Source organism: Bos indicus, chromosome 5 (genome assembly GCF_029378745.1).
Source record: "Bos indicus isolate NIAB-ARS_2022 breed Sahiwal x Tharparkar chromosome 5, NIAB-ARS_B.indTharparkar_mat_pri_1.0, whole genome shotgun sequence".
Lineage (NCBI taxonomy): Eukaryota > Metazoa > Chordata > Mammalia > Artiodactyla > Bovidae > Bos > Bos indicus.
Genome location: NC_091764.1, coordinates 14,958,986 through 14,986,544, shown reverse-complemented (window position 1 = coordinate 14,986,544; position 27,559 = coordinate 14,958,986). Strand labels below are relative to the sequence as shown.

The window sequence follows — 27,559 nt, the reverse complement described above, 5'->3', positions numbered from 1 at the left end:
TCTTCTTTCACTTAGCAAAATGCTCTTGAGATCCATGAACGTCTTTGTGTATACCATGAGTTTATTCTTGTTTGTCGCTTTTTGTTCCTTTTTGTGTATCTGTTGTACGTATGTATCACCATTTGTTTACCATTTACCCAGTGAGTGAGATTTGGATCATTTCCAATATTTTCAGCTATCACAAATAAAACTACTATGAACATTTATGTATAAGTTTTTGATTGAACATAAGTTCATCTCTCTAGAAAAAGTGCTCAGGAGCAAAACTGCTGAGTCAAATAAGTATATATTTAACTTTATGAGAAATTGACACTATTTTATTTTTTTTTACAATGGCTGTACCCTTCTTCATAGGGACTTCTCTGTGGCTCAGTGGTAAAGAATCTGCCCGTCAACACAGGCTATGCGGGTTCAATCTCTGGGTTGGGAAGATGCCCTGGAGTAGGAAGTGGCAACCTGCTCCAGTATCTTGCCTGCAGAATTCCATGGACAGAGAAGCCTGGTGGACTACAGTCCATGGGATCACAAAGAGCTGGACACAACTTATTGACTAAAAAACAACAATTCATGCATATGGTATATGTCTTTGGTTTTTTATAAGCAATGTTTGATAGGTTATAATTGTAAGGGCCTTGCACATGTTAATGTTAACATTTGTGATTTAACTCTACCTCAGTACACCTTCTCCTTCTGTTTTTTTTTTTTTTTTATTTTATTTTATTTTTAAACTTTACATAATTGTATTAGTTTTGCCAAATATCAAAGTGAATCCGCCACAGGTATACATGTGTTCCCCATCCTGAACCCTCCTCCCTCCTCCCTCCCCATACCATCCCTCTGGGTCGTCCCAGTGCACTAGCCCCAAGCATCCAGTATCGTGCATCGAACCTGGACTGGCATAATCCTGTTTTTTTTCTTCCCTCAAAGGAGTTGTTCCTGAGAGCCTTCCCCAGTAAACATCCTACATTCAAATATCAGAATCTGAGTATATTTTCTGGAGAAATTAAACTATGAGTGTCTTCTGCAGGAAAATGCTAGCATTTTGGGAGGATAAGTTTCATAAGCAATGCAATTGTCTAGATCTATGACATGACTTCTGATATATATTTGGAAGTAAGTAAAATAATATCTTGTTTGCATTTTTCTCATTCTTGTTTGTCATACAATAACTTTAATCTTGTTTGGAAGACAGAGATATTATTTATTAGCTTCCTCAAAACCTAGCATTTGAATGTTGGATTATGTCTAATTCTGTCCTCACTTTTGAAGCTCAGTGACAAAATATTCTAGATGATATTTATATTTATCCCTATACTAAGAAATAACTCCACTGTCTTTTGGTATGCCTTGTTCTGATATGATGTCAACTGTCAATCTATCCTTCCTTTGTAGATAAACTTTCATAAATTTTTCATGCTGTCTAATCCAGGGTTCATTTCAAAGATATTATTTTTTTATTTTCAGAATTTATAATGGCCTTATTTGCATATCCATCTCCCTCTAATTAAAATTTGATCATGTTTTGTTCGATTATTTTCTGCCCTTTTATTATGGGTGGTATTTTTATGTCTTTGAGGATCTTATGGTAGCAGCTGTTGCGGCTTTTTAACATTTCAAGATTTTCCTTAGTTATGGCCTGGTCCCAGTTGTACAATTATCTGCACAAGTTTCCTACAAGTAGGGTGTTTTAATTCCCCAACACTCTGCAAGATTTCCACCCAACTTGGCCTTCAATTAGCCCAGTGTCCTTTTAGTGTAAATCCTTGATCCATTCCCCTGCCTTGACTCAAAAAAAAAAAAAAAAAAAAAAGTCTGTTCTACTACTACCACTTACCTTGTTTGGTATTCAGCTGTTCTTCAATATATTTTTTAAAAAGTATTTATCATTGCTATGTATTTGTCATACATTCGTGGGTAGTGTGATATAATGGGATATGGAGGAAGGAGATTAATATCAAAGGGTTAATCTCATAGAACCATTGTGATTAGTAATCTACCCAATCTGTTTTCATTCATTTTAGAAGTATAATAATCAAATGTAATATCCCTTCCTTTATTGTGGCATTTCTTGGCACTTTATATTTCTGATTTTTGCTCCAAAGTGGCTACTCAAAAATCTGTGTGAGAGTGTTAGTCAATAATATGTAGGGTGTTAATAGCCTGAGGTACCACTTTTCCTAGGGTAATCTTCATGTGACTCTGCCAGAGGGATCTCTATTAAAATGCAAGAAAATATTTATTTAGTGATTATTTCAAATATGTGCATTCTTCTATAAATATTTCCATAAGCACATTAATTTTAACATTGTCCTAATTTTTCTCCTCTTTCAGGAAAACTCCTTGAATGAGTAATCCATAACAATAACGAATATAACTGCTCTGGATATGATAATATTATTTCCCATTAGAGAATACATTATTTTTTTATACAAAATTCTACATGGTAAGTTAACTTATAATCAGTTTTCTTGGTGAATGTAGAGTTTGAGCAAGGAATATTCATTGGTTGATATAAATGGAAGGTGACATAAAGTTAGGATTATTTGATGCCCTTCATTTTCACATGCCAAGGAGGTCACACACTTCTGTCATTGGTCAGGGTACCCTCTTTTCTGGAAATTTCTGGAAACACTAACATTTCTTGTTTGGGGACTCTGTTTCTCCAGACTCCATATTGGCCACTCTTCTGTTAACATAGGCTTCCTTCTGATAGCATATATTTCAGATGACTTTTGAAATGCACATGAGTTATATTGTCTAGAGTATACACTCTAGTCGCCATGTTAGAACTTGGTTGCTCCTAACACTCCAACCATTTACACTTTATTACTTACGAAGGTTGTACACACAACTACTTTTTAATTTTTACCTGGTTTGATTTTTTGAGTCATGAGGGTGCTTTGCTGGTTCCCTCAAGTATCCTCCTTTTAAACTAGTCTAGACAATAATATTGTTTTATAATTTCTTGCCCAGAGTATCTTTTAAAATATAGTAGCATCTTGTTATTTTAAAATCTACCAGATAAACTAAGTATTTTAAGATGACATCATATTTTAAAGTCATATTATAAGCCAAGAAAACATGGTACTATTTTAATATTTAATATTTTAAGATTATCCCCCAAAGATACAGTTGTGGTATTTTCATAATTTATACTACTTATTGACACATCTTAAAGTGCCATCTGTTGAGTACTATTGTCCACACACTTTTTCTGAACTTTAAACACATTTCTTACCACAAGCTGAACTCTTCCACCATTACGTACGTCTGGATCTAACTCAGGCAAGAAGTGCTTGCTGCATAATGACAAAAAGAGAAATCATATTATTATATCAATGTAGAGGAAGACTATGAAAAACATGCCCAATGAAAAGTTTGAGAAAAATCAATAATATACAAAATGGAAATAATTGTTTTCTTAAATTAGGTGAATACAAATATATATACAAATTTATGTCTTTTCATAATTACTTTAAAATTCAATTTGACATAAATTTTAAATTTGCCAAACATAATGCATACACAGATAAAAATAATCTGCAAGTACCAATAACCTTAGCTAATAAATTATAGAACGGGTAAATATTGTACCACATCTACTTATATATCTTACTTATAAGAAAGGCAAAGCTTCTTATTTAAAATAGGTCTGGTATGTTTAGTGCATTATACTAATGCTCACAATTAACTTCTGTTTAAGGCTAGAGCATTCATATTTGGCTTTTCAAGAACTTCTGTTTTAGAAAAAAATTTTTCTTAAAATATTAATACTTAAATATTCCTTTATATATTATATTTTCAAAGGACAAAATCCACCAATAATTGTCTGTTGCATTATATGTTTAAATAGAACTAATTAAGGAGTAACTGATGTTGTTAAATGTTTAAGTATCTTAAAAATACATCCTGAAATGTTTTGTTTGTATTTTTCACATTATCTGTACAGATGCTTTTAAATCTCTAAAGAAGATCTCTTTCATCTGGTTAATATAGATGGTAAGCTATGAGTTATGCTACATTTGGTTATAGTCCTGAAAATATCTTGTTATGAATTATGCTAAATCAATTAATACCAGCATAAATAAACTGTACTTGCATCAATAGGAACACTCAGCAAAATAAAAAAAGCCTCAAATGTTGATTGTTTTATTCCTACTTTCTTTGCTCACAATGAAATAGGATATAACAACCCAGGTTTTGAAGTGTTTTAATTTCACTTTTTTCCATATTATTAAAGATATTATATGGATAGAATTGACTACATATGAAGGTTTTTTCACTTGTATATATTATAGAAAAAGGTTTAATTTTTATACATTATAACATTCTGCTATATTAAGTGTTAGACCTCATAACTGTTTTCTTTGTTACTCATTTAAATAATTAATACCCACAACCCCTGGAAATGTTTCCAAAGTGTCATCTATATTTAGATTCATATTGGCTTATATATTTGAAAATGCTTAAGTAGCACTTTTAAAAATTGTTTTGTGGATATACATAGCTACAGTGAAAGTTGTAAAACTTTATACAACTGTATAATATGAGAAACTAAATACTCAGTATTCTGTAATAACCTATAAAGGAAAAGGGTTTCCCAGGTGGTTCAGTAGGTAAAGAATCTGCCTTCAATGCAGGAGACTCAAGAGACCTGGGTTTGATCTCTGGGTTGGGAAGGTGCCCTGGGTGAGGGCATGGCAAACCACGCCAGTATTCTTGCCTGGAGAATCCCATGGACAGAGGAGCCTGGCAGGCTATGGTCCATGGGGTTACAAAAGAGCCAGACATGACTGAAGCGATTGAGCACATAAGTGAAAAGAATGTGAAAAAGAATATATATGTGTTCTACTCCTGAAGCTAACATGACATTGTAAATCAACTGTACTGTAATTAAACAAAAAATATTCAAAAATATTATCTCCAGACTTTTATTTCTTTAAAATTTTGGTTTAGTAGTTATGTACATAAATGTTTTATGTTATGTATTGTTTAGACTGAATCTTGTTCCCTCAAAATTTATATGTTCAAATCTTGTTTTCTCAAAATTTATACATTCAAATCCTAATCTTTAATACCTCAGAAAATTACTATATGAAGACAAGGCCTTGAAAGAGACAAAGTAAAACGAGTTCAAAGAGGTGGGCCCTAATCCAATATAACGGTGTCCTTGTTCAAAGAGGAGATTAGAACACAGGTAACGCAGGTGGAAGGATGGTCATGCGAGGAGCCAGTGAGACGGAGCATCTGCAAGCCAAGGAGACTGACCTCCAAAGAAACCAAACTTGCTGACTCCTTGATCTTGGACTTTCAGCTTCCAACACTGTGAGAAAATAGATCTCTGCACTTTAAGCCGTGCAATCTAGTATTTTGTTACGGTAGCCCTAGAAAACTAATACATACATTAATATAACAAAAATTAATTGATTACTTATTAGGTTCAAGGCACCTTTCTTTGCTGCTAAGGGACATCAACATTTGATAACCTCAATTTGAGAACTCACCTCTATCTTGTGAGAAAGAGAGATATCTCACTATAAAGAGGAGGAAACTAAAATATTGAGACATCACTGAGAATCAGTTACATGACTGGTAAAGTGGCAGGATTGGGGTTGAGTTTAATTTTAACTGCTAAACATAAATGATAATAAAAATAACAAAAAATAAAATACTGCAATCACCAATACAGATGATATTTATAAACAGTTAATAGATACCATGCATTTTACTTTATAAAGTAGAACCATTTGTGTGGTTCATCATCACCATCAATCAATTGTGCTGATTTTTAAGCATTGCAGAAACTAAGCTCTTGAATATTTTACAGTGAAAAAACATAGTGATCAAATCTATTCTATATAAGAGACCATTTATAGTCTGGTAATGTCGTATATTGGCCTTCGGCTATATAAAGTCATGTTTGTTTTAGCATAATTAACATAGGTTTCACTTTTCAATATATGTTTGCAATACAAAAATCTGATTTAAGGGAGAAGACCTCACCATTTCATATTTCTGGAACCAGTCGTTTCAAGAACCCCAACCTGTGTATGAAGCCATTGGTACGTATATTCTTTACTCCTTTCTAATTTTTCATTTGCAGTGGTATCCTTATACATAAATTCTTCTTCCTTATCTAGGGAAAAATATGAAAATATTATTTGTTTTTTAAAGAAATCAAATTTTGGCCAAGCAGCTTAGTCTAGGCTAACAATTTTATCACAAGGAAGAGAAAAACAAGACAGGTCAGGGGAGCTAAATCATCTGTAAGAAAAATACTGTCAGTCACTTATAGACTAAGTACTTTTCCTGTTTGAGTTTCAAACCCACTTATTTTGAAAAGCAGAGTTATTTTAATGAAACCAACATCCTATAGGGCTTGTTTTTTAGTGTTTTAGTTAGAAAATAGAAATAATTATTTTTGGTAGACAGAATTTAAAATCTAATTGTTCTCATACAATCTTATCCATATGAAGAATTTATAATTTATATTGAGGATACTCAAAATAGATTTGTAATTTTGTATAAAACAAAACTTGGTTTATATAAGCTAGTACAATATGTAAGTTAGGAAAATCATTTATATTAGATTTAGGAAACCTGTGCTAATGCCATAGCAATGATTTCAAAGATCGAGAGGGGAAAGGGTAACAAAGAAGATGAGTATGGAAACTATGCAAAAGGAGAAATTACGCCAGGTGAGAATACAAGGTAACAAATATAAAGGAAAATAAAATAGTTTAAAAAAAGAAAAAGAAAAATCCAACCCTTATAGCTACACCTAAATATAGTATATGCATTTATATTATTCAAAAAAAAAATCTGCAGACATTGCTGCCACATGAATGCCACACACTTGAGTTACAATGAAGACCTGTTGTTCTAGAACACTTCTCCATGGACTTGATTTTTTAGATGGCTTCTTTTTTGGTGCCATCACCATGTTTAGGGACATTTTAGCTTTGTAGGGTTCACTGACAGTACACCAGAGAGGGGGTACCTACTGAAACTAACTCATGGTAATTAAACTCACAAGAAATCTACAATTTTTATTTAAAACATCAGTTTTTAATTTGAACTATTCTTTCAACTGGCTTCACCTAGCTTAAAACTCAACATTCAGAAAACTAAGATCATGGCATCCAGTCCCATCACTTCATGGCAAATAGATGGGGAAAAAGTGGAAACAGTGACAGATTTTATTTTCTTGGGCTCCAAAAGCACTGCAGATGGTGACTGCAGCCATAAAATTAAAGGATGCTGACTCCTTGAAAGGAAAGCTATGACAAAGCTAGACAGCATATTAAAAAGCAGAGACATCACTTTGCTGACAAAGGTCTGTATTTAAAACTATGTTTTTTCCAGTAGTCATGTATGGATGTGAACACTGGACCATAAAGAAGGCTGAGCACCAAAAAATTGATGCTTTCAAATTGTGGTGCTGGAGAAGACTCTTGAGAGTTCCTTGACAGCAAGGAGATCAAATGAATCAATCCTAAAGGAAATCAACCCTGAATATTCATTGGAAGGACTGACGGTGAAGCTCCAATACTTTGGCCATCTGATACGAAGAGCCGACTCATTGGAAAAGACTCCTGATTCTGGGAGAGATTGAGGGCAGGAGGGCAAGGGGATGAGAGAGGATGAGATGGTTGGATGGTACACTGACTCAGTGAACATGAGTCTGACTAAACTTTGAGAGATAGCCATGGACAGGGAAGCCTGGTGTGCAGCAGTCCACGGGGTTGCAAAGAGTCAGGCACGTCTTAGCAGATGAACAATTCTTTCACTGTAGATCTTCAAACATAGAAAGTAATCTTTTATTTGCAGGTTGTTTGGAGGACAAATGAGACATGCTGTGAAGCTTATTTTGAATGCTAGGTGCATGGGCAGAGACACATTCACACATGTATACACACTCAGCATCTATTGTTTTGATTATGTTAAGATGATACATTCATCATGTCTTTTTTTTCCCTTAAAATTTGCTGTGGTACTAGTGAAATGACTAATTTTCAGTCCAAAGAGATACTAGGTCCAGTTCTCATAAAAGCTACAAGTCAAGATGTTTATTTCTCTAAATTACATTACTTAACTTCCTGTTAACTTCTCATGACATCTTACATTTCTAAAATGGTCATATCCCTTGTTTCCTGCGTGCATGCTAAGTTCCTTCAGTCGTGTCTGACTCTTTGTGACCTTATGGACTACAGCCAGGCTCCTTTGTCCATGGTCTAACCCAGGCGAGCATACTGGAGTGGATTGCCATTTCCTTCTCCAGGGGATCTTACCGACCCAGGGATCAAACCCATGTATCTGTTGGCAGATTCTTTACCACTAGCACCACCTGGTCTTCCTGAATTTAAGCCAAACCCTCCATAGTTGCAGGGCTTCCCCAACAGCTCAGTTGGTAAAGAATCCTCCTACAAGACAGGAGGCCCTGGTTCAATTCCTTGGCCGGGAAGATTTACTGGAGAAGGGAAGGCTACCCACTCCAGTATTCTTGGGCTTCCCTTGTGGCTCAGCTGGTAAAGAATCCATCTGCAACGTGGAGACCTGGGATCGATCCCTGGCTTGGGAAGATGCCCTGGAGAAGGGAACGGCTACCCACTCCAGTATTCTGGCCTAGAGAATTCCATGGACTATACAGTCCATGGGGTCACAAAGAGTCTGACACGACTGTGTGACTTTCATTTTCACTTTCTCCATAGTTGCTGTACTGAAGGAACAATTACTCTGCATTCAAGGGCTGACCACTGAATTCATGAGCAGACAGCATTTTAATAAATGGCTTTCTTTATACAGAAACTAAAAAAGAGATTCAAACAAAGGGAAGATTTGGGCTTGCCACCCCAGTTACAGCATTAAGCACTAAGTTTCTTTTCCAGCAGAGTCCCAGGGTTTTATCTGCCTTTCTTGGTTGATCAGACCAAATGGTGAACCCATGAGTGCAATGACAGAAGGGAATGACAGAGAGGAATCAGTGACCCTGATAATTAACTGAACCTACAATTGGAACTTTACCTACTCTTGATATGTAGCAAGTGTACTTTTAGCTAAAAATAATCTTTGTGTCTTTCTCCTTTCGAAAATAGAGACATATACTTGCAATAGCCCCCTTTTAAAGTGCTTATTCTGAAGTTTTCCTCAATTCTACAGTAACACTGCATAAACCATAAGTGGTTTTACATTAGACTCAGTCCAGTTTCTCAATAATCATCCCCGAATAAAGATGAGAGATTTCACTGTAAGAGTCCAACTCATATTAATTCTTTTAACCTGAAGGCATGGATTGGTAGATTGGCATGAATTCAGTGTAAAAAGAGAACTAGCATAGTGGTGACATTGGCTAGATAGATCCAAGCATACTGCCATTCCAAGGCTGCAGGAAATGATTCTGGCAAATGACTTTTGCAATAGCATTTCAGGATTACCCCTGCCACTGAGGAGAAAGTAGGATTTACTTATTGAAGCTTGCTTTTAGCATTTTGTTTAGGAAGAATAATGGTGCCAGGTTTACTTACAGACCTTTGTCATTTTCTAGTTCAGTTCAGTTGCTCAGTCGTGTCTGACTCTTTACGACCCCATGGACTGCAGCATGCCAGGCTTTCCTGTCCATCACCAACTCCCGGAGCTTGCTCAAACTTGTGTCCATCAAGTCAGTGATGCCATTCAACCCTCTCATCCTCTGTAGTCCCCTTCTCCTCCAGCCTTCAATATTTCCGAGCATCAGTGTCTTTTCAAATGAGTCAGTTTGAGTTGAAGTATTGAAGTTTCAGCTTCAGCATCAGTCCCTTTCAATGAGTATTTAGGACTGATTTCCTTTAGGATGGACTGGTTGGATCTCTTTGCAGTCCAAGGGACTCTCAAGAGAATTTTCTCCAACCCCTCAGTTCAAAAGCATCAATTCTTCGGCACTCAGCTTCCTTTATAGTCCAACTCTCACATCCATACATGACTACTGGAAAAACCATAGCTTTGACTGGATGGACCTTTGTTGGCAAAGTAATGTCTCTGCTTTTTAATATGCTGTCTAGGTTGGCCATAGCTTTTCTTCCAAGGAGCAAGTGTCTTTTAATTTCATGGCTGCAGTCACCATCTGCAGTGATTTTGGAGCCCCCTTCAAAATAAAGTGTCACTGTTTCCACTGTTTCCCCATCTATTTCCCATGAAGTGATGGGACCGGATGCCATGATCTTAGTTTTCTGAATGTTGAGTTTTAAGCCAACTTTTTCACTCTCCTCTTTTCACTTTCATCAAGAGGCTCTTTAGTTCTTTGCTTTCTGCCATAAAGGTGGTGTCATCCGCATATCTCAGGTTATTGATATTTCTCCAGGTAATCTTGATTCCAGCTTATGCTTCATCCAGCCTGGCATTTCTCATGATGTACTCTGTATATAAGTTAAATAAGCAGGGTGACAATATACAGCCTTGATGTATTTCTTTTCTGATTTGGAACCAGTCTGTTGTTCCATATTCTGTTCTAACTGTTGCTTCTTGTCCTGCATACAGGTTTCTCAGGAGGCAGGTCAGGTGGTCTGGTATTCCATCTCTTTAAGAATTTTCCACAGTTTGCTGTGATCCATAACAAACTATGACTATGTTTGCATAGTCAGTAAAGCAGAAGTAGATGTTTTTCTGGAATTTTTCTAATTAGACTTCCCAATAAATCCTTTTGATTTTAGAAGAAACACCTTTCTGCCTGCAAAATGCAATCTACTACCTACCTACTGTTCTTTCCTATTTTTCTAGGTCTTCATTAATTTCTTGTACCATCATCCTAAGACAAAAGTTCTCTTTTTGATGCATGCTCTCCCCTAGTTACTACAGTCTATATATGCTGTTTTTACTTCAGGACACACATTCTATTAATTTATTTAAATAAATTGTTAAACTCTTTTACTATACAAATAACACATTTTCACAACAGTTAACCTTAAAAATACTGAAAAGTAAAACGTCAAAGAAAAGAAAATCTACAAAAAGCCCACTATTCAAAGATAACCACTGAATAACACTTTTAAGGCATTTCTTTGTGGTTCTTTTTCCCATAGATTTGTTTTATAGCATTTTTCCATTAGTACTATGACAACTGAATTCTATGTAATGGAAATCTAATCCTGAAAATGCTTTTAGGGGTTATACCCTATGATGTACCAACTTGTTACATGAAGGTTTTTAATTATTCTATTTAATCCATTTTTAAGGTGGAATTAGATAACATGTCTGAATTTCTGAATATTTTGAGGAACATGGTATAATCTATATCGTCAAATAGTTTACAAAACCTTTACCAATTTACCACAAGTTATATGAGGTTAATCATTTCACTAAGTCCCTAGTCAGCATTGGGATATTAAGTATTTAAAACTGTTGATACTTTGAGAAAAATATTGTCTAATACAGTCTTAATTTATATATTTCTACTGCTAGCAAAATTTAAAGTGGTTCCATATGATTTCTTATCAATAATATATAAAGTGTAAAGTATCTTTCTTGTTCTTCCCAATTATCTGCTGGATTCTAGTATTTCCATTTTTGCTTTCAACTGACCATTCAAAATTCTTTATCTGTTACCACTGCTGTGAATATTTTCTCCTGCCCATTGTTTGATTTAATTTCTACTCTATTTTCAAAAGGGGCAAATTTTTCTCTAGGCATACAAAATTTATCTATTTGCTAAATATCTTCTAAATTATAAACCTTTTTCCTTTCATAATTTATAGGTTATATCTTCCAATTGGTTATATATGATACCTAAGATTTCAGGGACAAATTCTACACTCTTCTAATATTTTGTCTTTTACACTAAAATATATTGGTTAACAAAATTCCATTAAGAGAACTCTCTCTCAGTCTACTTTGTCTTCCCTTTTCATTCCCTCCTTAATTTACTGCAATCCAATTCTGTCAAATTGAAATTATCCTTACAATGAGGACCTTAAACCACCTTATCTACCAAACACATTTATTCCTTATCTTCATTGGCCTCTCTGCTGAATTCAACTAAACAGAACATTTTCTTTGTCTTAAAACTCTCTTCTCTCTGAGACTTGGAAACATCAGACTTCAAGTGCTTCCTTTCTGGCTCCTTTACATGCACTCCTTCAGATGCTGATGCTTGTCAGTCTATAGAGTTTAGGAGCACCCTACGCTCACCACCTCATTCCACGCCTAATGTTGTGCTGGCCTTTGATGACAGTCAACTGGATAACTAGATGGTATGGTGGCGGTTTAGTTGCTCGGTCGTGTCCGACTCTTGTGACCCCATGGACTGTAGCCTGCCAAGCTCCTCTGTCCATGATATTCTCCAGGCAAGAATACTCGAGTGGGTTGCCATTTCCTTCTCCAGAGGATAGTACTGGCCCAAGGATCGAACCCAGGTCTCCTGCATTGGAGGCAGATTCTTCATTAACTGAGCTACAAGGGAAGCCAGATAACTAGATACAGAGTGTTTATTGCCTCATAGGGGTGGCAGCTTAGAGGACTGGATATCACCAACATCTATTTTGTTCCTGCTCTCAGATCCAGCTGAACTTCAGAATCACAGTGTGTTTTCATCATCCTCCTAGTAAGTCTGCTTTTTCTCCTGACTCCCCAAGTCATTCAGACCAGATATTCTGGAGTTGTCCTTGGCTGCTCACTCCTTATGTAATGACATCTAATCCAGAATTAGGTCTAGTCTCCCTACCAGTTATCTCACTGATACCTGGCCCCTTCTTCTCATCTCCATTGCTCCATTTTGAACAGGAGTGAGAGTCTCTGTTGACTGACATGTGTGCTTCAGCTCACTGCAATATGGCTTCCTCCCTGTACCGTTTCACTAAAACTGTTCACACCGAGATCATTAACACTGCTAGATCTTTGGGACTTTTTTGAAGTTCTTACTGACTCCTCTAATATTACACATCGTCCACTTCTTCCTTCTCAAAAGGCTTATTTCCTCCGACTCGTGCTTAGTTACACTTGTCCTGTTTTTCTCTGCCCTACTGTCTAAACCTCAGTTTCCCTCAAGGGTTCCTCTTCCTTTGGCATCTCTTCCAATCTCGGGATTCTTCTCTGGCGTAACATCCTAGCCCCATCTTATTCTTTGGTTATAAGCTTCCTGTCAGAAGATAGTCCTTCAAGTTCTTCTATCATAGCTTTCTGAAATGTATTTATCCAAAGCCTCTCTACTGGGTATCCTACAGTCAATTTAAACAGACTACGTAAAAAGCTAAACTTAAGCTTTATCCCACCTTTTCCAAGTTCCTATAATTTTACCATCATCGTCAGTGTAAAACTCAGAAACCTGAGTGCTGTACTGAACCAGTATTCTTCCTCGCACTTTAACTGCAGATTTTACCTCCTAAATTCTTTTCATTCTGTCAAATCTCTGGTATTTGCATTGTCATCATTTTAATTTGGCCCACTATCATCTCTTCTCAGTTACTGTAACAGCGTTCTCACTGGTCTTTTTGCTTTTGACTTTGTTCCCACTTATATATCTCCAACTGCAAACGGTCTTTCTAAAGAATCCATTTAATTTGCACTTTCATAGGTTGAATTCTGGGTTCTCTACTGTGTCTGGGCAATGTTCAAAACATTTTGCATGGCATACAGGCTTTCCTTATCCCTTCAGACACATCTATTAAGTTCCTCCCTCAACCACCCAGATGTATTATAATTACTCAAAATGATCTCATTGGCCTATAGACATTGTGTTTGGGATTATATACTTCATCAGTGGTGTTCTTACTTCAGGTCTTACTTTGGAATTTACATTCTTCAGAGTAAGCTCCTGATCTTCTAAACACGTCATTCCTTATTCAAACTAGGTTACAGATGTTCTCCATGGATAATATAGAGACCTTAGGATAGCATTTATTACATCACAATTTAGTCTTCTATTCATGTGTCAGTTTTATGTACTAGAATATACATTTTATAAGTGATACATAGTAGGATGATGTTCAGTAAATATTGGTAAGATTAAGGAATGATTGTCATAGTTGATTAATGTTCTCTGAGAAATGAAATTTAGATTTTTAGCATGCAGACAAACCTGTGTATTCTGGAGAATAACACATATCTAAATGTGAGTAACTTTATTATTATAATAGAAACTTTAGCTCTGAAAGTTGGAATTAGATTGGGATAAAACTGACAATCAAAGGTAGCAAATTAAAAACAATGTGTGTGTGTGTGTGTGTATATATATATATATATATATATAAATGGCTACTTTATAAAATGTTGACAATGTATACAATCCTAGAGAAAAGCAGTTCAGCTTAAAAAAGTTCTCCAAAAGAAATTAGTCATTTTTAAATTAATGAAAATATTTTTTTCTTCATGAAAAGCAAGACAAGTGTTCATTAAACTCATATGCCTCAAATTAATCAGTTTCCTAAATTTTCAACATAGCATAGTATCCTATACAGAGGAAAATTAGGATTCAATTATCATTTGGGGCACACAAAAAGAAGCTAATGATTTATATTTTTAATACCTATGGCAACTTTCCCATGACTATTTTCTTTTCTTTTAATAGCCTTTCTCAGTAATATAATAATAAAATACTATTGGTTTCATGGATGGAGATGAGTTCATCTCTTTACCAAAAGCTTTTGGAGGACTTGGTGGCATGCTGAGCAAAATGTTTCATATGAAAGAAATATTTTTGGTAACTTTGATAAATGGTTGATTCTATGTATCTTATGCTAGGAATAGTAAAAAATATGATTTACATTATAAAGTATAAGTGGTCTGCATGTGTTTGTTAAGAGCAATTATTGCATCATACTTCACAAATAAAGGACAAATAAAATTGGAGTTTGGCATAAACAGAATTTTAAATTCATTAACATCTGTATAAATACTTGTTGATAGGCTGTTTATGGCTTCTTCCTTAACCAATCCAATCTGTTGTTGGAAAGTTGACAGCACTGGCAGGAAACCAATAACTCTCTAAGAGCCATTTGTGTATGACAAGCAACATTTCTATTCTTTAAAAATATATTTAAATATATATGTAATTGATCACTAAGGAAAAATGACTGTATGAACAAAGAGGAGGACTGTTAGTCCGAGAGCTTAAAAACAGAAATCTTGGGAACAGAGCCAAACTATAGTAAGGGTCAAAGGCTAATTGCAGCACTAATCACTGCTTTATATATTTCACTATATTTTATGGCAGAGAAGGCAAAAACGTACCAGGATAAAAAATACTTGCTAGTTTCTGACATTTGAATTACTTTTCAAAATTCATCTGTTTGGGGGTGTTGAATTTATAAAAGCAAAGAAAAATCAGAGTTACTAAATTATACAGTTTAAAATACGTGGATTTTGCAAGATAAAATTTTAGTATTATGGAACTGCTAGCATTAAGTAAATCCCTCTAGAATAACAGAATCACTCTTCTACAAAGTGGATATAGTTGTGCTTATTAAACAGTTATGCGTTCTGTACTCAATTTATAGGATATGTTTTCCTACTTGTATTGTTCAATTGAGCTGTACCTTCTCATTAATGTCTTTATAGTAGAGTCCCTAATTACATGAAGAGTGGTTCTTTGGTTTCTTCTGTGAGAGCCACATAACTCAGGAAAAGAGCAGGTTTGTTAACATATAATGTGTCTCCATGTTCGCTGTTAACCAGAGCTGAGGCTAGGATAAGGCAAGTGAGGCAAATGAGACCCGTGCCTTAGGTACAAAATCTAAGGGAGTGCCGAAAAATCAGTAATCAAGATAAATAATATTTTAAAAGCAAAATTAGCACAAAAACCCATGATGAGCAAAATATCACAATTTTAAATGCCAGAATCTGTTAACAGTGCTGTGCCAAGCTCTATTGGAGCCTGAGGTGAAAGGGTAAATCAGTAGTGCTGATCCTTCTCTGCCACAGTATTGGCAGATGTACCCATTTCTAAGTAAGACTAATAAAAGTGTCAACAGGATATTGTTTTTAGACCTACCCCACAGCCATTGTCTAAGATTGCTTTCTACTGTTTCTTATGAATCAGGCACACCACTGATTTTTCCACTAGACGAGGCCCTGGGTCTACCATATATAAGAAAATAATTACAAAGTAATCCAGTTCATAAAGCAAAGCTACATATTACCCATCTTTCCATCTACCTAGCAACTGATTTGCACATAGTCAGCTGACCTTTCACTTACTGTGTGTCATGTTGGGCAAATTATTTATGCTGTCTCTGCCTCAGTGTTCTCCTCTTAAAATGGATATAATAACAATATAAAATAAGAAAATATATATAAGGTCACACATTTAGTATGGATTTAATAACTTTAGCCATTTTTCCTTTAAATGAAATCAGCTCTGTTATGCATAGCTTTGATGTTCTCTCAACTGTCACAAGCTAAGACTTACCTACCCTGCAGGTGGGACTATCCATACAAGTTTCTAAATCCATGCTAAGATCAAGGTTCCAGGGGATGGCTGTCAGAGGGGAAGATTCCAGGATTAATCACAGAACTAGACTGAACAATTTTCTGGGACAGTCCAGGAAGTCCCTCTTTCCATAACTCTAAGCCTGCAACAAGTATTTTTAAAATGTATTTTATGTCATAATAAATGAGGATTTTAGTGTGTCTTTAATGCAGAAGAATTAATTTCCAAAAGATAAAGAAGGGTACACTGTCCTAATTGATTTGAAGTTATTTCAAATAACTTCAGCAATTGCTCAGTAATAACCATGAAGGAGGTTCCATTGACATGATTCTCTCCTGTTTCACTCTCTCAATTTAATTATCCTTGGAAAATATCCCTCTATTCAACCTAGACTCCCTCAGGGAGTGTTAATATAGTAGGTCATCCAAACCAGGGCCCACCCAATAGAATAATGATGAAACTGATGATGTAAGTAGGTTGGCTTTCAAAATAACATGGTTATAATGGCTACATAAATATTACTGCCTCCTTTTTTTGTTGTTATTTTTTTTTGATATAGTTTAGACTTCAGTTCCCTGCTATATCTAAAAGTTCCTACTCTTTGGTAAAAAGACGTCTCTAATTTATGTATATTGATTAATTGAGGGCCAAGTAGATGGTTAATTTTCTTTGTAATCATTGTTTTTGAATAGCTATAAAACAGAAGTGCTCTAATGCATATGTCCTTTCCATCATAGGGGACTGGAATACAAAAGTAGGAAGTCAAGAGATAACTGGAATAACAGGCAAATTTGGCCTTGGAGAACAAAATGAAGCAAGGCACAGGCCAACAGAGTTTTGCCAAGAGAGCACACTGCCAAGAGGGGTCATAGCAAACACCCTCTTCCAACAACACAAGAGGTGACTTTACACATGGACATCACCAGATGGTCAGTACTGAAATCAGATTGATTATATTCTTTGCAGGCAAAGATGGAGAAGCTGTATGCAGTGAGCAAAAGCAAGACCTGGAGCAGACTGTGGATCAGATCGCTAGCTCCTTATTGCAAAATTTAGGCTCAAATTGAAGAAAGTAGGGAAAACCACTAGGGCATTCAAGTATGATCTAAATCAAATCCCTTATGATACATTGGAGGTGATGAATAGATTCAAGGGACTAGATCTGGTAGACAGAGTGCCTGAAGAACTATTGACATAAGTTCATAACATTGTATAGGAGGTGATGACCAAAACCATCGCCAAGAAAAAAAAAATGCAAGAAGGTGAAGTGGTTGACTGAGGAGGACTTACAAATAGCTGAAAAAAGAAGAGAAGTGAAAGGCAAAAGAGAAAGGCAAAGATAAGAATGTAGACTTCCAGAGAATAGCAAGGAGAGAAAAGAAAGCCTTCTTAAGTGACCAATGCAAAGAAACAGAGGAAAACAATAGAATGGGAAAGACTAGAAATCTCTTTAAGAAAATTGGAGATACCAACGGAACATTTCATACAAAGTTAGGCACAATAAAGGTCAAAAATGGCAGACCTAACAGAAGCAGAAGAGATTAAGAAAAGGTGGTAAGAATACACATAGTAACTGAACAAAAAAGCTCTTAATGACCCAATTAACCACGATGATGCGATCATTCATCTAGAGCCAGACATCCTGGAGTGTGAAGTCAAGTAGGCCTTAGAAAGCATTACTATTAACAAAGCTAGTAGAGGTGATTGAATTCCAGCTGAGCTATTTCAAATTTTAAAAGATGATGCTGTGAAAGTGCTGCACTCATTATACCAGCAAATTTGGAAAACTCAGCAGTTGCCACAGGACTGGAAAATGTCATTTTTCATTCCAATCTCAAAGAAAGGCAATACCAAGGAATGTTCAAATTACTGTACAACTGCACTCATTTCACATGCCAGCAAGATTATGCTCAAAATCCTTCAACATCAGCTTCCACAGTAGGTGAGCTGAAAACTTCCAGATGTACAAGCTGGATTTAGAAAAGACAGAAACCAGAGATCAAATTGCCAACATTCGCTGGATTATAGAAAAAGCAAGGGAATTCCAAAGAACATGTACCTCTGCTTTATTGACTATGCTAAAGCCTCTTACAACAAACTGTGGAAAATTCTTAAAGAGATGGGAATACCAGACCACCTTACCTGCCTCCTGAGAAACCTGTATGCAGGACAAGCAACAGTTAGAACCAGACATGGAATAATGAACTGGTTCAAAATTGGGAAAGGAGTATGTCAAGGCTGTATATTGTCACTCTGCATATTTAACTTATATAGAGAGAGCACATCATGAGAAATGCAGGGCTGGATGAATCATAAGCTGGAATCAAGACCGCCAGGAGAAATACCAACAACCTCAGATATGCAGAGGATACCACTTTAACAGCAGAAAGTGAAGAAGAACTAAAGAGTCTTTTGATGAAGGTGAAAGAGGAGAGTGAAAAAGCTGACTTAAAACTCAACATTTGAAAAAACGAATATCATGACATCTGGTCCTATCAATTCCTGGCAAATAGATTGGAAAACAATGGAAACAGTGACAGAGTTTATTTTCTTGGGCTCCAAAATCACTGCAGATGGTGACTGTAGCTGTGAAATTAACACACGCTTGCTCCTTGGAAGAAAGCCATGACAAACCTAGACAGTGTGTTAAAAAGCAGACAAATCCCTTTGCCAACAGTGGTCCATATAGTTAGAGCTACGGTTTTTACAGTAGTCATGTACGGATTAAGAGTTGGACCATAAAGAAAGCTGAGCACCAAAGAATGGATGCCTTCAAACTGTGGTGTTGGAGAAGACTCTTGAGAGTCCCTTGGACTGCAAAATCAAACCAGTCAATCCTAAAGGAAATCAGTCCTGAATATTCATTGGAAGGACTGATGCTAAAGCTGAAGCTCAAATAGTTTGGCCAGCTGATGTGAAGAGCTGACTCACTGGAAAAGACTCTCCTGGTGGGAAAAATTGAGGGCAGAAGGAAAGGGTGGCAACAGAGGATGAGATGGTTGCATGGCATCACCGACTCAATGGACATGAGTTTGAGCAAACTCCGGGAGATAGTGATGAACAGAGAAGCCTGGTGTGCTGCAGTTCATGGGGTGGCAAATTGTCAGACACAGCTTAGTGACTGAACAACAATAATACATTCCTATATGTTTTTCATTGATTATTTAATCATTTTATGCATCTGATGATTTCAGTATTTGCCAAACTTAAGAATAAAGATATGCTTCTGTTAGAGGTAGCGATAACATCATATGAAATACTGAATATGTATTAAAAAGTATTGCTTGCATTATAAAAAAAAACTATAAGTAAAAATAACTGTCTTTCCCAATTTGATTGACAACATATAAAAGATTAATAAACCTGGACTCAAACTTACTGTTTTCCATTAGTAATAACTTAAGCAAGTATCCCATTGCCTGCTGAAGATTTAAGAATTTTCTAAATGGATACTCATTAATGAAAGATTTATTGTTCTTTTATTATATTATCCTAGAAAGACAGAACTTATTTTAGGTAGTAGAATTGCATTTGTAAATGAATCACGGCCTCCATTCATGAAAAGCTTTGCTGATGTACTCCTGGCATAGTGGAGATAGAAGTCAAGATAGAGATTACAGGTCTTCCCTATAAAATTAACTTTTAGCTTTAAACCATTTATACACTTAGCGATCTGTGGAGCTTCATAAGTTTGTGTATCTTCCTTGGTGCTTTCGGTGCTCTGGATCTAGGCCATTCTAGTAGGTGTGTAGTCTTATCCCAGTGTTGTTTTAATTTTTTCTTCTCCGTTTTTAAAATCAGGTTGGTTGGTTTCTTATTGTTGAGTTTTAAAAGTTTTTGGTATATTTTGGATTACTGTCAGATATCTTTTGCAAATACTTTCTCCCAGTCTGTGACTTGCCTTCTCATACTTTTGATAGTGTCTTCTATAGAGCAGAAGTTTTTCATTATTTATTTCCTGGATCATGCATTAGATGTTATATCTATATGTTTGCCACCAAATTCAAGGTCACCTAGATTTTCTAATATGTTATCTCCTAGGAGATTTTAGTTTTGCATTTATGTCTATGATCCATTTTGAGTTAATTTCTGTGAAAGTTTAAGGTCTGTGTTTAGATTCCTACTCTTTATATTTTTTCTTTTATTTTTTGCATGTGGAAGTTTAGTTGTTCTGTCACCAACAGTTGGCACAGACTTTTTTCTCCATTGTATTGCCTTTGTTTCTTTATCAAAGACCAGTTCACTGTATTTGTCTGTGTCTATTTTTCACTTGTGTTTTCTGTTTCATTGATCTATTTGTATATTCTTTTGCCAATACCACACTGTCATTGTTAATGTGACTTTATAATAAGTCTTGAAGTTAGGTAACATCAATGCTTCAAAAAGTATTTTAAAATGAAAGTCTGAGCTGCTTAAAAAAAAAAAAAAAAAGGTAGAGAAATCCTCAGAAGTGAGAAATGATGACAAAACACAAATATAAGAATGAATGAGTCTAGAGGTCTGCTGCACAACATAATAAACTATAGTTAAAAATATTGCACTGAATACTGAAAACTTTCTAAAGAAGTAAATTTCTCAGGTGCTCCCACTACACACATACAAAATAGTAACTATATGAGGATACAATAGTTATCTTGGTTTTGTACACATTTGTCTCTATAAATGTATACCAAATCAACATATTGTATACTTTATATATCCATGTGAGGACATGTGCTAAGTCACTTCAGTCATGTCTGACTCTTTGTTACCCCGTGGAATGTAGCCGACTAGGCTCCTCTGTCCATGGGATTCTCCAGACAAGAATAAATGAGTGGGTTGCTGTGCCCCCCTTCAGGGGATCGAATTTGTGTCTCTTATGTCTCCTGCATTGGCAGGCGGGTTCTTTACCACTAGCACCACATGAGAAGCCCCTTAAATATATATATATATATATATATATATATATATAAAATTTTTATTAAAATGAAATTAAAATTAAATGCTAAAAAATTAGAAAAAATACAAAAAGAAAATTTGTAAGTGTAGCAAGTGACTGCGTAGGAGTTATCTCTCCATGGTAAAGGGGGAAAGAATGCTTTAGTAACTGGCTGAAGCAGTCAAAAATCTTTCTGAGTTGGACGGGTTAAACTCATACCTCTAAAAATTTCCCATTAATTTGGATCTAAAGAACACAAACTAATTATAACAAAAGTCATTAAACACCTTGGAAATAGTGAGAATCAGAAAAAACAAACCATAGAATCAGTCCATTGCATCATGAAGGCAGTAGGTTATCAGATATAGGATAAAAAAAAATCTTCAATTTGATAAAATACACAAAATATTATGTGTCCATATACATAAAATAGTTCAGAAAAGGCATTAAAGCAATAAGAGGTGAGTAAAAATAGGAAGTTCTGAAAAACCTGGTAGCAATTCTAGAAATGAAATATGATTGATAAAATCATAACTATAATTGACATCACAAACTTCACAGATGGAGTTAACATAAAATTAGATTGACTGAAGAAAAGTTAGTGAACCTGGTTTACTGTCATTAAGCATTATTTATAAAATTAGCTATTAAATTCCAAAGCCAACACACACTATTTTTGATTGTTACCTAGTGTGATAAATCTGAGATTTACTCAGAATTCACATGATCCAAAGTACTGGCATTTTCTGTAGAGACTTAAGAAATTCTTTTGTCTTCTGGCTCTATAACTCAAAATAATATATTAGTGGGCATTCTTAACCGCTATGAACATGGAAAGCACTCAACTGTGGTCTCAGACAACTCTAAACCCATCAGTTGCCTTAGCAATATAGTGGATAGGGCACAAGAATCGACTTGGCAGAAGGGTCTTGATTGTCATTAACTAGCTGTTGCATCCTCAGAAAATCACTTTTCTGAATTTCAGTTTTCTTCCTTAAAAAATGATGTGTGTTTCCTTTTTGTTATGAAATGCATTTTCATTTGTGAACTTATCTCAATGTAGTTAGAGTAAAATCATAAAGACTAATTCCCTATCCTTAGGCTAGTAAAAAATACGATAAAGAGTTCTAGTAAATCTCTGTACTAAGAAATCTATATCTAAGATCTATTCTTAATATTATGCAGTAGCTGCCTAAGGAGAAAAGAGGACAGAATGTAATTTGTTGGGCAACCAGAGTACTCCCTAAGGACTTCCTGTATCTCATTGTGTCTTCACAATATCCTGGGAAGAAAACTATAATTATCTACCCCCCTCACTTTTCCTGGAGAATAAAACTAAAGTTTTGAGCTTATGTAAGAGTCATATAAATTTAAACCTACATTTGGCTGACTCCAAAGCCCGCAGTGTTTCCACTTCATCAAGAAGCCATATTTTCCCATGAAATTTCCCTTAATGTCAGATTTCTGAATATGGAAATAAGTGACATTTAAAATGGTCTTAATATACCAGCTGTAATAAATAACACAGAATTTCTTTTTCTCTTGTGGATAGCTTTTGGAAAATAAGGAATAATTTTGAAATAAAATTTTCCATATTTTGTCTCTGAGGAATTTGTCAATTTCTTCTAAACCTATTCAAATGTTAAATTATGGGGATAAAAAAGAACAATGGACATTCTAGCCATAGGAAATGAGTTGGCCAAAAAACACAGTAATCTATAATGCTCTACTTTTCCTATCGTAAATGCTTTATGAAGAATAGTTTTTTCACACACTTGAAGAATAAATAAATTTGTGACTATCTAAAGCATAGTTTTCGTCTACGCTCTCTGAAAAACTAATTTTTAGCTTCATGTGTTTCTGTGCTACAAAAGAATTATAAAACAACATATTTTGACCTAAAGGTACTAGAACTTATTGATGACTCCTTTTTTTGTCTTCTCCTTTTAAACTTAAATGTGAATAGTTTAGCTTAGTGTTTGCATTTGTTTTTCAATTAATAAAACCATTTGGTAAAGAGAAAACTTTTACAAGTTGAACACACAAAATCATAGTAACAGGACATAATATTTGGTTAGATTGACCACATCTCTAGGGCGGCTTTAGTCTGAATTCTAGTGGAAGGAAAGGAGAAGTAAAGCATTGGTTTCACATTTAAAACTGACCAGGTGGTACTGTTGTGAGACAGTTCTCCACTTCTGAACATCCCTGAAGTGTGGCACTAACTAACTAGCCTTTTGTTCCTGACTATTTGAAGCTGAAGTTCCAATGCTTTGGTCACCTGATGTGAAGAGCCAACTTATTGAAAAAGACTCTGAGCTGGAAAAGATTGAGGGCAAGAGCAGAACAGGGTGGCAGAGGATGATATGGTTAGATAGCATCACTGACTCAAAGGGCATGAATTTGGGAGATAGTGGAGGGCAGAGAAGCCTGGCTTGCTGCAGTCTGTGAGATCACAGACTCGGACATGACTTAGCGACAGAACAACCACAACAATATTTTTTCAAAAACATTTGTATACCCAACAGCCTTAGAAGATAGTGCAGTGTCTCCTTTGAAGCAAAGGGCAGGTTTTCTGGGTGTATAAGATGTCTTCTCATCAGTACAAAAGGAAAGTTAATTTGCAAATCATTTTAAAGTATTTGAACTTCCTAAACTTTCTCAGCTGTGACCTAAACCTAAACTGAGTTTCTCAGTTGTGACCTAAACCTACCTTGAGCTCAGTATCCACCTGGACTCCTTCATTTTAGTCCCACGGAAATTTAGGGGCAAAGGGAACCAACACAAATAGGCTAGTGCTCAGGCTGCGTGTTGTGAATAATAAAGTCCTTTGTCCCTGACCTAGGAATCTTTTATCTTCTGCCAGCATTCACAAAATGATGTCAGGCTAACTTTCTGCTTGAAAGTAGGATCAAACCTCAAACTCTCAGAGTTGCTGACATAGAGAAATTTTAATTTCACAACCAAAAAGGAATTACCAATAATGGGTATATATAACTATATAATGAATCATTGCGGCTTTATGAAATGTTGCTTAAGCTTGTGTGTACTTTTATCCTATTCTTTTGATTGACTCTTTTAGTGGGAATGCAGTTAGTAATCACAAGTGTACAATTATTGCTTTTTAGCTTTACGGGAGTTTTAAGGAATACTTAACTTACAATATTCTAGAACTAATAATGTGTCAAGTTTGCCTGGCTGTGGCTATGATTTTAAGACAACTGTTATGTGAATTAGCACAAACAAACCTTATGCCAAGAAACATTTTCTAAAGCAGAGAGAGAAACAAAAAAAGTCTTGAAATCATGGAGACCTTGGCTCAAATATCAAAATTGCCATTTCAAAGGTTTGTATCCATCAGAAACAAGAAATGGTAGTAATTGTTTTTATTTACAGTACTCAAAGGATTTCATAATTTAGCTTCACAGATTGGCAAGAAATGCATCATTCCCATTTTATAACTGATAAAACTGAGATTTTAAGGAGGTAACGACCAAATTTTCTGCTTTTTAATTCAATTCTTGCCTTACCACACTAAGCTATACTAAATTTGTATCATTCAGAAATGATAGGCAATGTTTTAGCAATGTATTTTCCAATATAGTAAAATACATTGAAAGCCAACTCTGGTTACTATTTCTTTTCCATATATTGAAAATCTTTCATTTGTATAAGATCCCTTGACTTTAGGAAAGATGCTTATAGTGAGTACCTAGAAGGAAAAGAAAAGGTAAAATTGGTGAAACAAAGTACAGAAATACTTCTGGGCAAAAAAAGAGCTATTGAGTTTTATATTTTTACAAGAAAATTTCAAATGAAAGATCCGTGTTGCAAGAAGAAAAAATTCATAAATATGAAGTATGTTGGTAAAAATCAAACATAAATTGACAGTATAAATAATAGCACAATAGCATCTTTAAAATTAAATTATGTCACAAGTAAAATAGAGAAATATTAATATAAAATTTAGAATTGAGCTGAGGTAAGTTAAAATGTCCTATGATTTTTATATTCCCTAGAAAGACAAAAAAATGATGTTAACTTCATGTGGTAAGATTTCCAGAGTAAAAACTAAGAGGAATATATACAGATAATATTATTTCCACATTAGTAAAAATAAGACAATAGAAATAAAAGAAGGACTTAATCCAAAATGAAACAAAGAAAGTAAAGAAAACAAATACAGGGTATTCAGGCTAATAGAAAGCAGAAGATAAAATACTCCTTCAAATATATCAGTAATTACATTACACATAAATATTTAAATAACTCAGTTAGCATATAACAATTGTTTCTCAATTAAAACAAAACAAAATCCAAGAGCCAAACTTATATTACAAAGGTGCAATATAAGTGAAAGTGAAAGGATATCACAAAAAAAAAACTAACCAAAAGAAAGCTGGTGTTGTCATAGTAACATAGACAAAATAGACTTTCGGGCAAAAACAAACAAACAAAAACCCCCTAAATTTGCTAAATATTTGCTGTGCTCAGGTGCTCAGTTGTGTCCAACTCTTAAACATCATTAAACATTAGTGTGGTTTCAAAATGATAAAAAGTTCATTTGATCAAGAAGATAAAATACTTTTAGTTTTAAGAGTATAATATAACCTCAAAAATAATATACAGTGTCTTCTCAGACCACAATGGAAATATATTAGAAATCAATACTGGAAAGATAACTGGAAAGTCCCCAAATACATGGAGATTAAACAACACTGCTAATCATACATAGGTCAAAGAAATAATCTCAAGAGAAATTAAAAAATACTTTGAGCTAAATGAATCCCTGAACTAAATGAAAATAAAATGAAAACTTATCAAATTTTTAAAATGCAGGAAAAGCAGTACTTATAGGGAAATTCACAGTAATGAATGCATTTATTAGGAAAGCATGCTAAGTTACTTCAGTCGTGTTTGACTCTTTTCAACCCTACAGACTGTAGCCTGCCAGGCTCCTCTGTCCATGGGATTCTCCAGGCAAGAATACTGGAGTGGGTTGCCGTGCCCTTCTCCAGATATTAGGAAAGAAGAAAGATCTAAAATCAGTAATTTAAGTTTCTACTTTAGGAAATGAGAAAATTAAATTCAAAGTAAACAGAAGAAAAGAAATAGTAAGAATTAGAGAAGAAGTCAAAGTTGAAAACAAGGAATTAATGGAGAATAGCACTGAAACCAAAAGCTAGTCCTTTGAAAAAGTCAATAAAATCAATAATAGCTAGGAAATTTAAGAAAACAAAGAAACAAAGAACACAAATTACCAATGTCAGAAATAAAAGAGTGGACATCACTACAAATCCCATGGACATTAAAAGAATAATAAAAATATGCCATGAACAACTCTATTCCACAAATTTGATAGCCTGGAAGAAATGGACCCATTTCTGAAAGACACAAATTACCATATAGCTCACATAAGAATAAATAAACTGTCTGAATAGGCCTATTTCTATATGAAAAAAATTAATCAATACAGACTGAATCATCATCTATATAGAAAATCTAAAATGATTTTTAGATTAATATAATATTTATATATATATAATATATATTATATATTAATATAATATTTTTAGATTAATATAATCACTTTAGCTTCATTTAGAAGCTAGCAAGTTTGCAGGATCTAAGGTAATATATAGAAGTCAATCACTTTCCCATACACCAGCAACAAATAAGTAGAATTTGAAGTTGAAAACCAGTACTGCTTATGTTGATATCCTCAAAATTAAAGGTTTTAGGGATAAATTTAACAAGATATATACAAGATCTAGATGAGGAAAAACTATAGAACTCTTATGAAATAAAGAACTAAATAAATGGATAAATATTCCATATTCAGGGATTTGAAGATTCAACACTGGCAAGATTTCAGTTTTTCCTCACTTGATCTATAGATTCAACAAAATCCCAGCAAGTGATTTGGTGGATGTTGGCAAACTGACTCTAAAGCTTAGGTGGAGAGGCAAAAGATGTAGAATAGACAACACGATACTGGAGAAGAACAAAGCTGACTGACACTACTTCTAGAGTTGCTGTAATCTACAAACAAAGACAGTGTGGTGGTGGCAAACGAATAGACAAAGAGATCAATGAAACAGAGTAAGCAGTCTGGAAATAGACCCGCAAAAATACGGTCAACTGATTTTGACAAAGGAGAAAAGGCAATATACAATGGAGCGAAGACAGGTTTTTCCACAAATGGTGATGGAACAAGTGGACATCCACATACAAAAAAATTAATCTAG

General features: G+C 34.8%; 1 protein-coding gene across 7 annotated transcripts in view; it reads right to left on the bottom strand.

Annotated features, from left to right (window-relative positions):
- Positions 1-27,559, bottom strand: part of LRRIQ1 (leucine rich repeats and IQ motif containing 1) — a 224,631-nt gene that overhangs the window by 24,757 nt on the left and 172,315 nt on the right. For all 7 annotated transcript variants that reach the window (XM_070788886.1, XM_070788891.1, XM_019960315.2 and 4 more), the window contains 2 exons: positions 6,004-6,136; positions 3,239-3,299 (listed from right to left, as the gene is read on the bottom strand). In XM_070788886.1, coding sequence (XP_070644987.1) covers positions 3,239-3,299; positions 6,004-6,136 — 194 coding nt within the window. The remainder of the gene's footprint in view (positions 1-3,238; positions 3,300-6,003; positions 6,137-27,559) is intronic.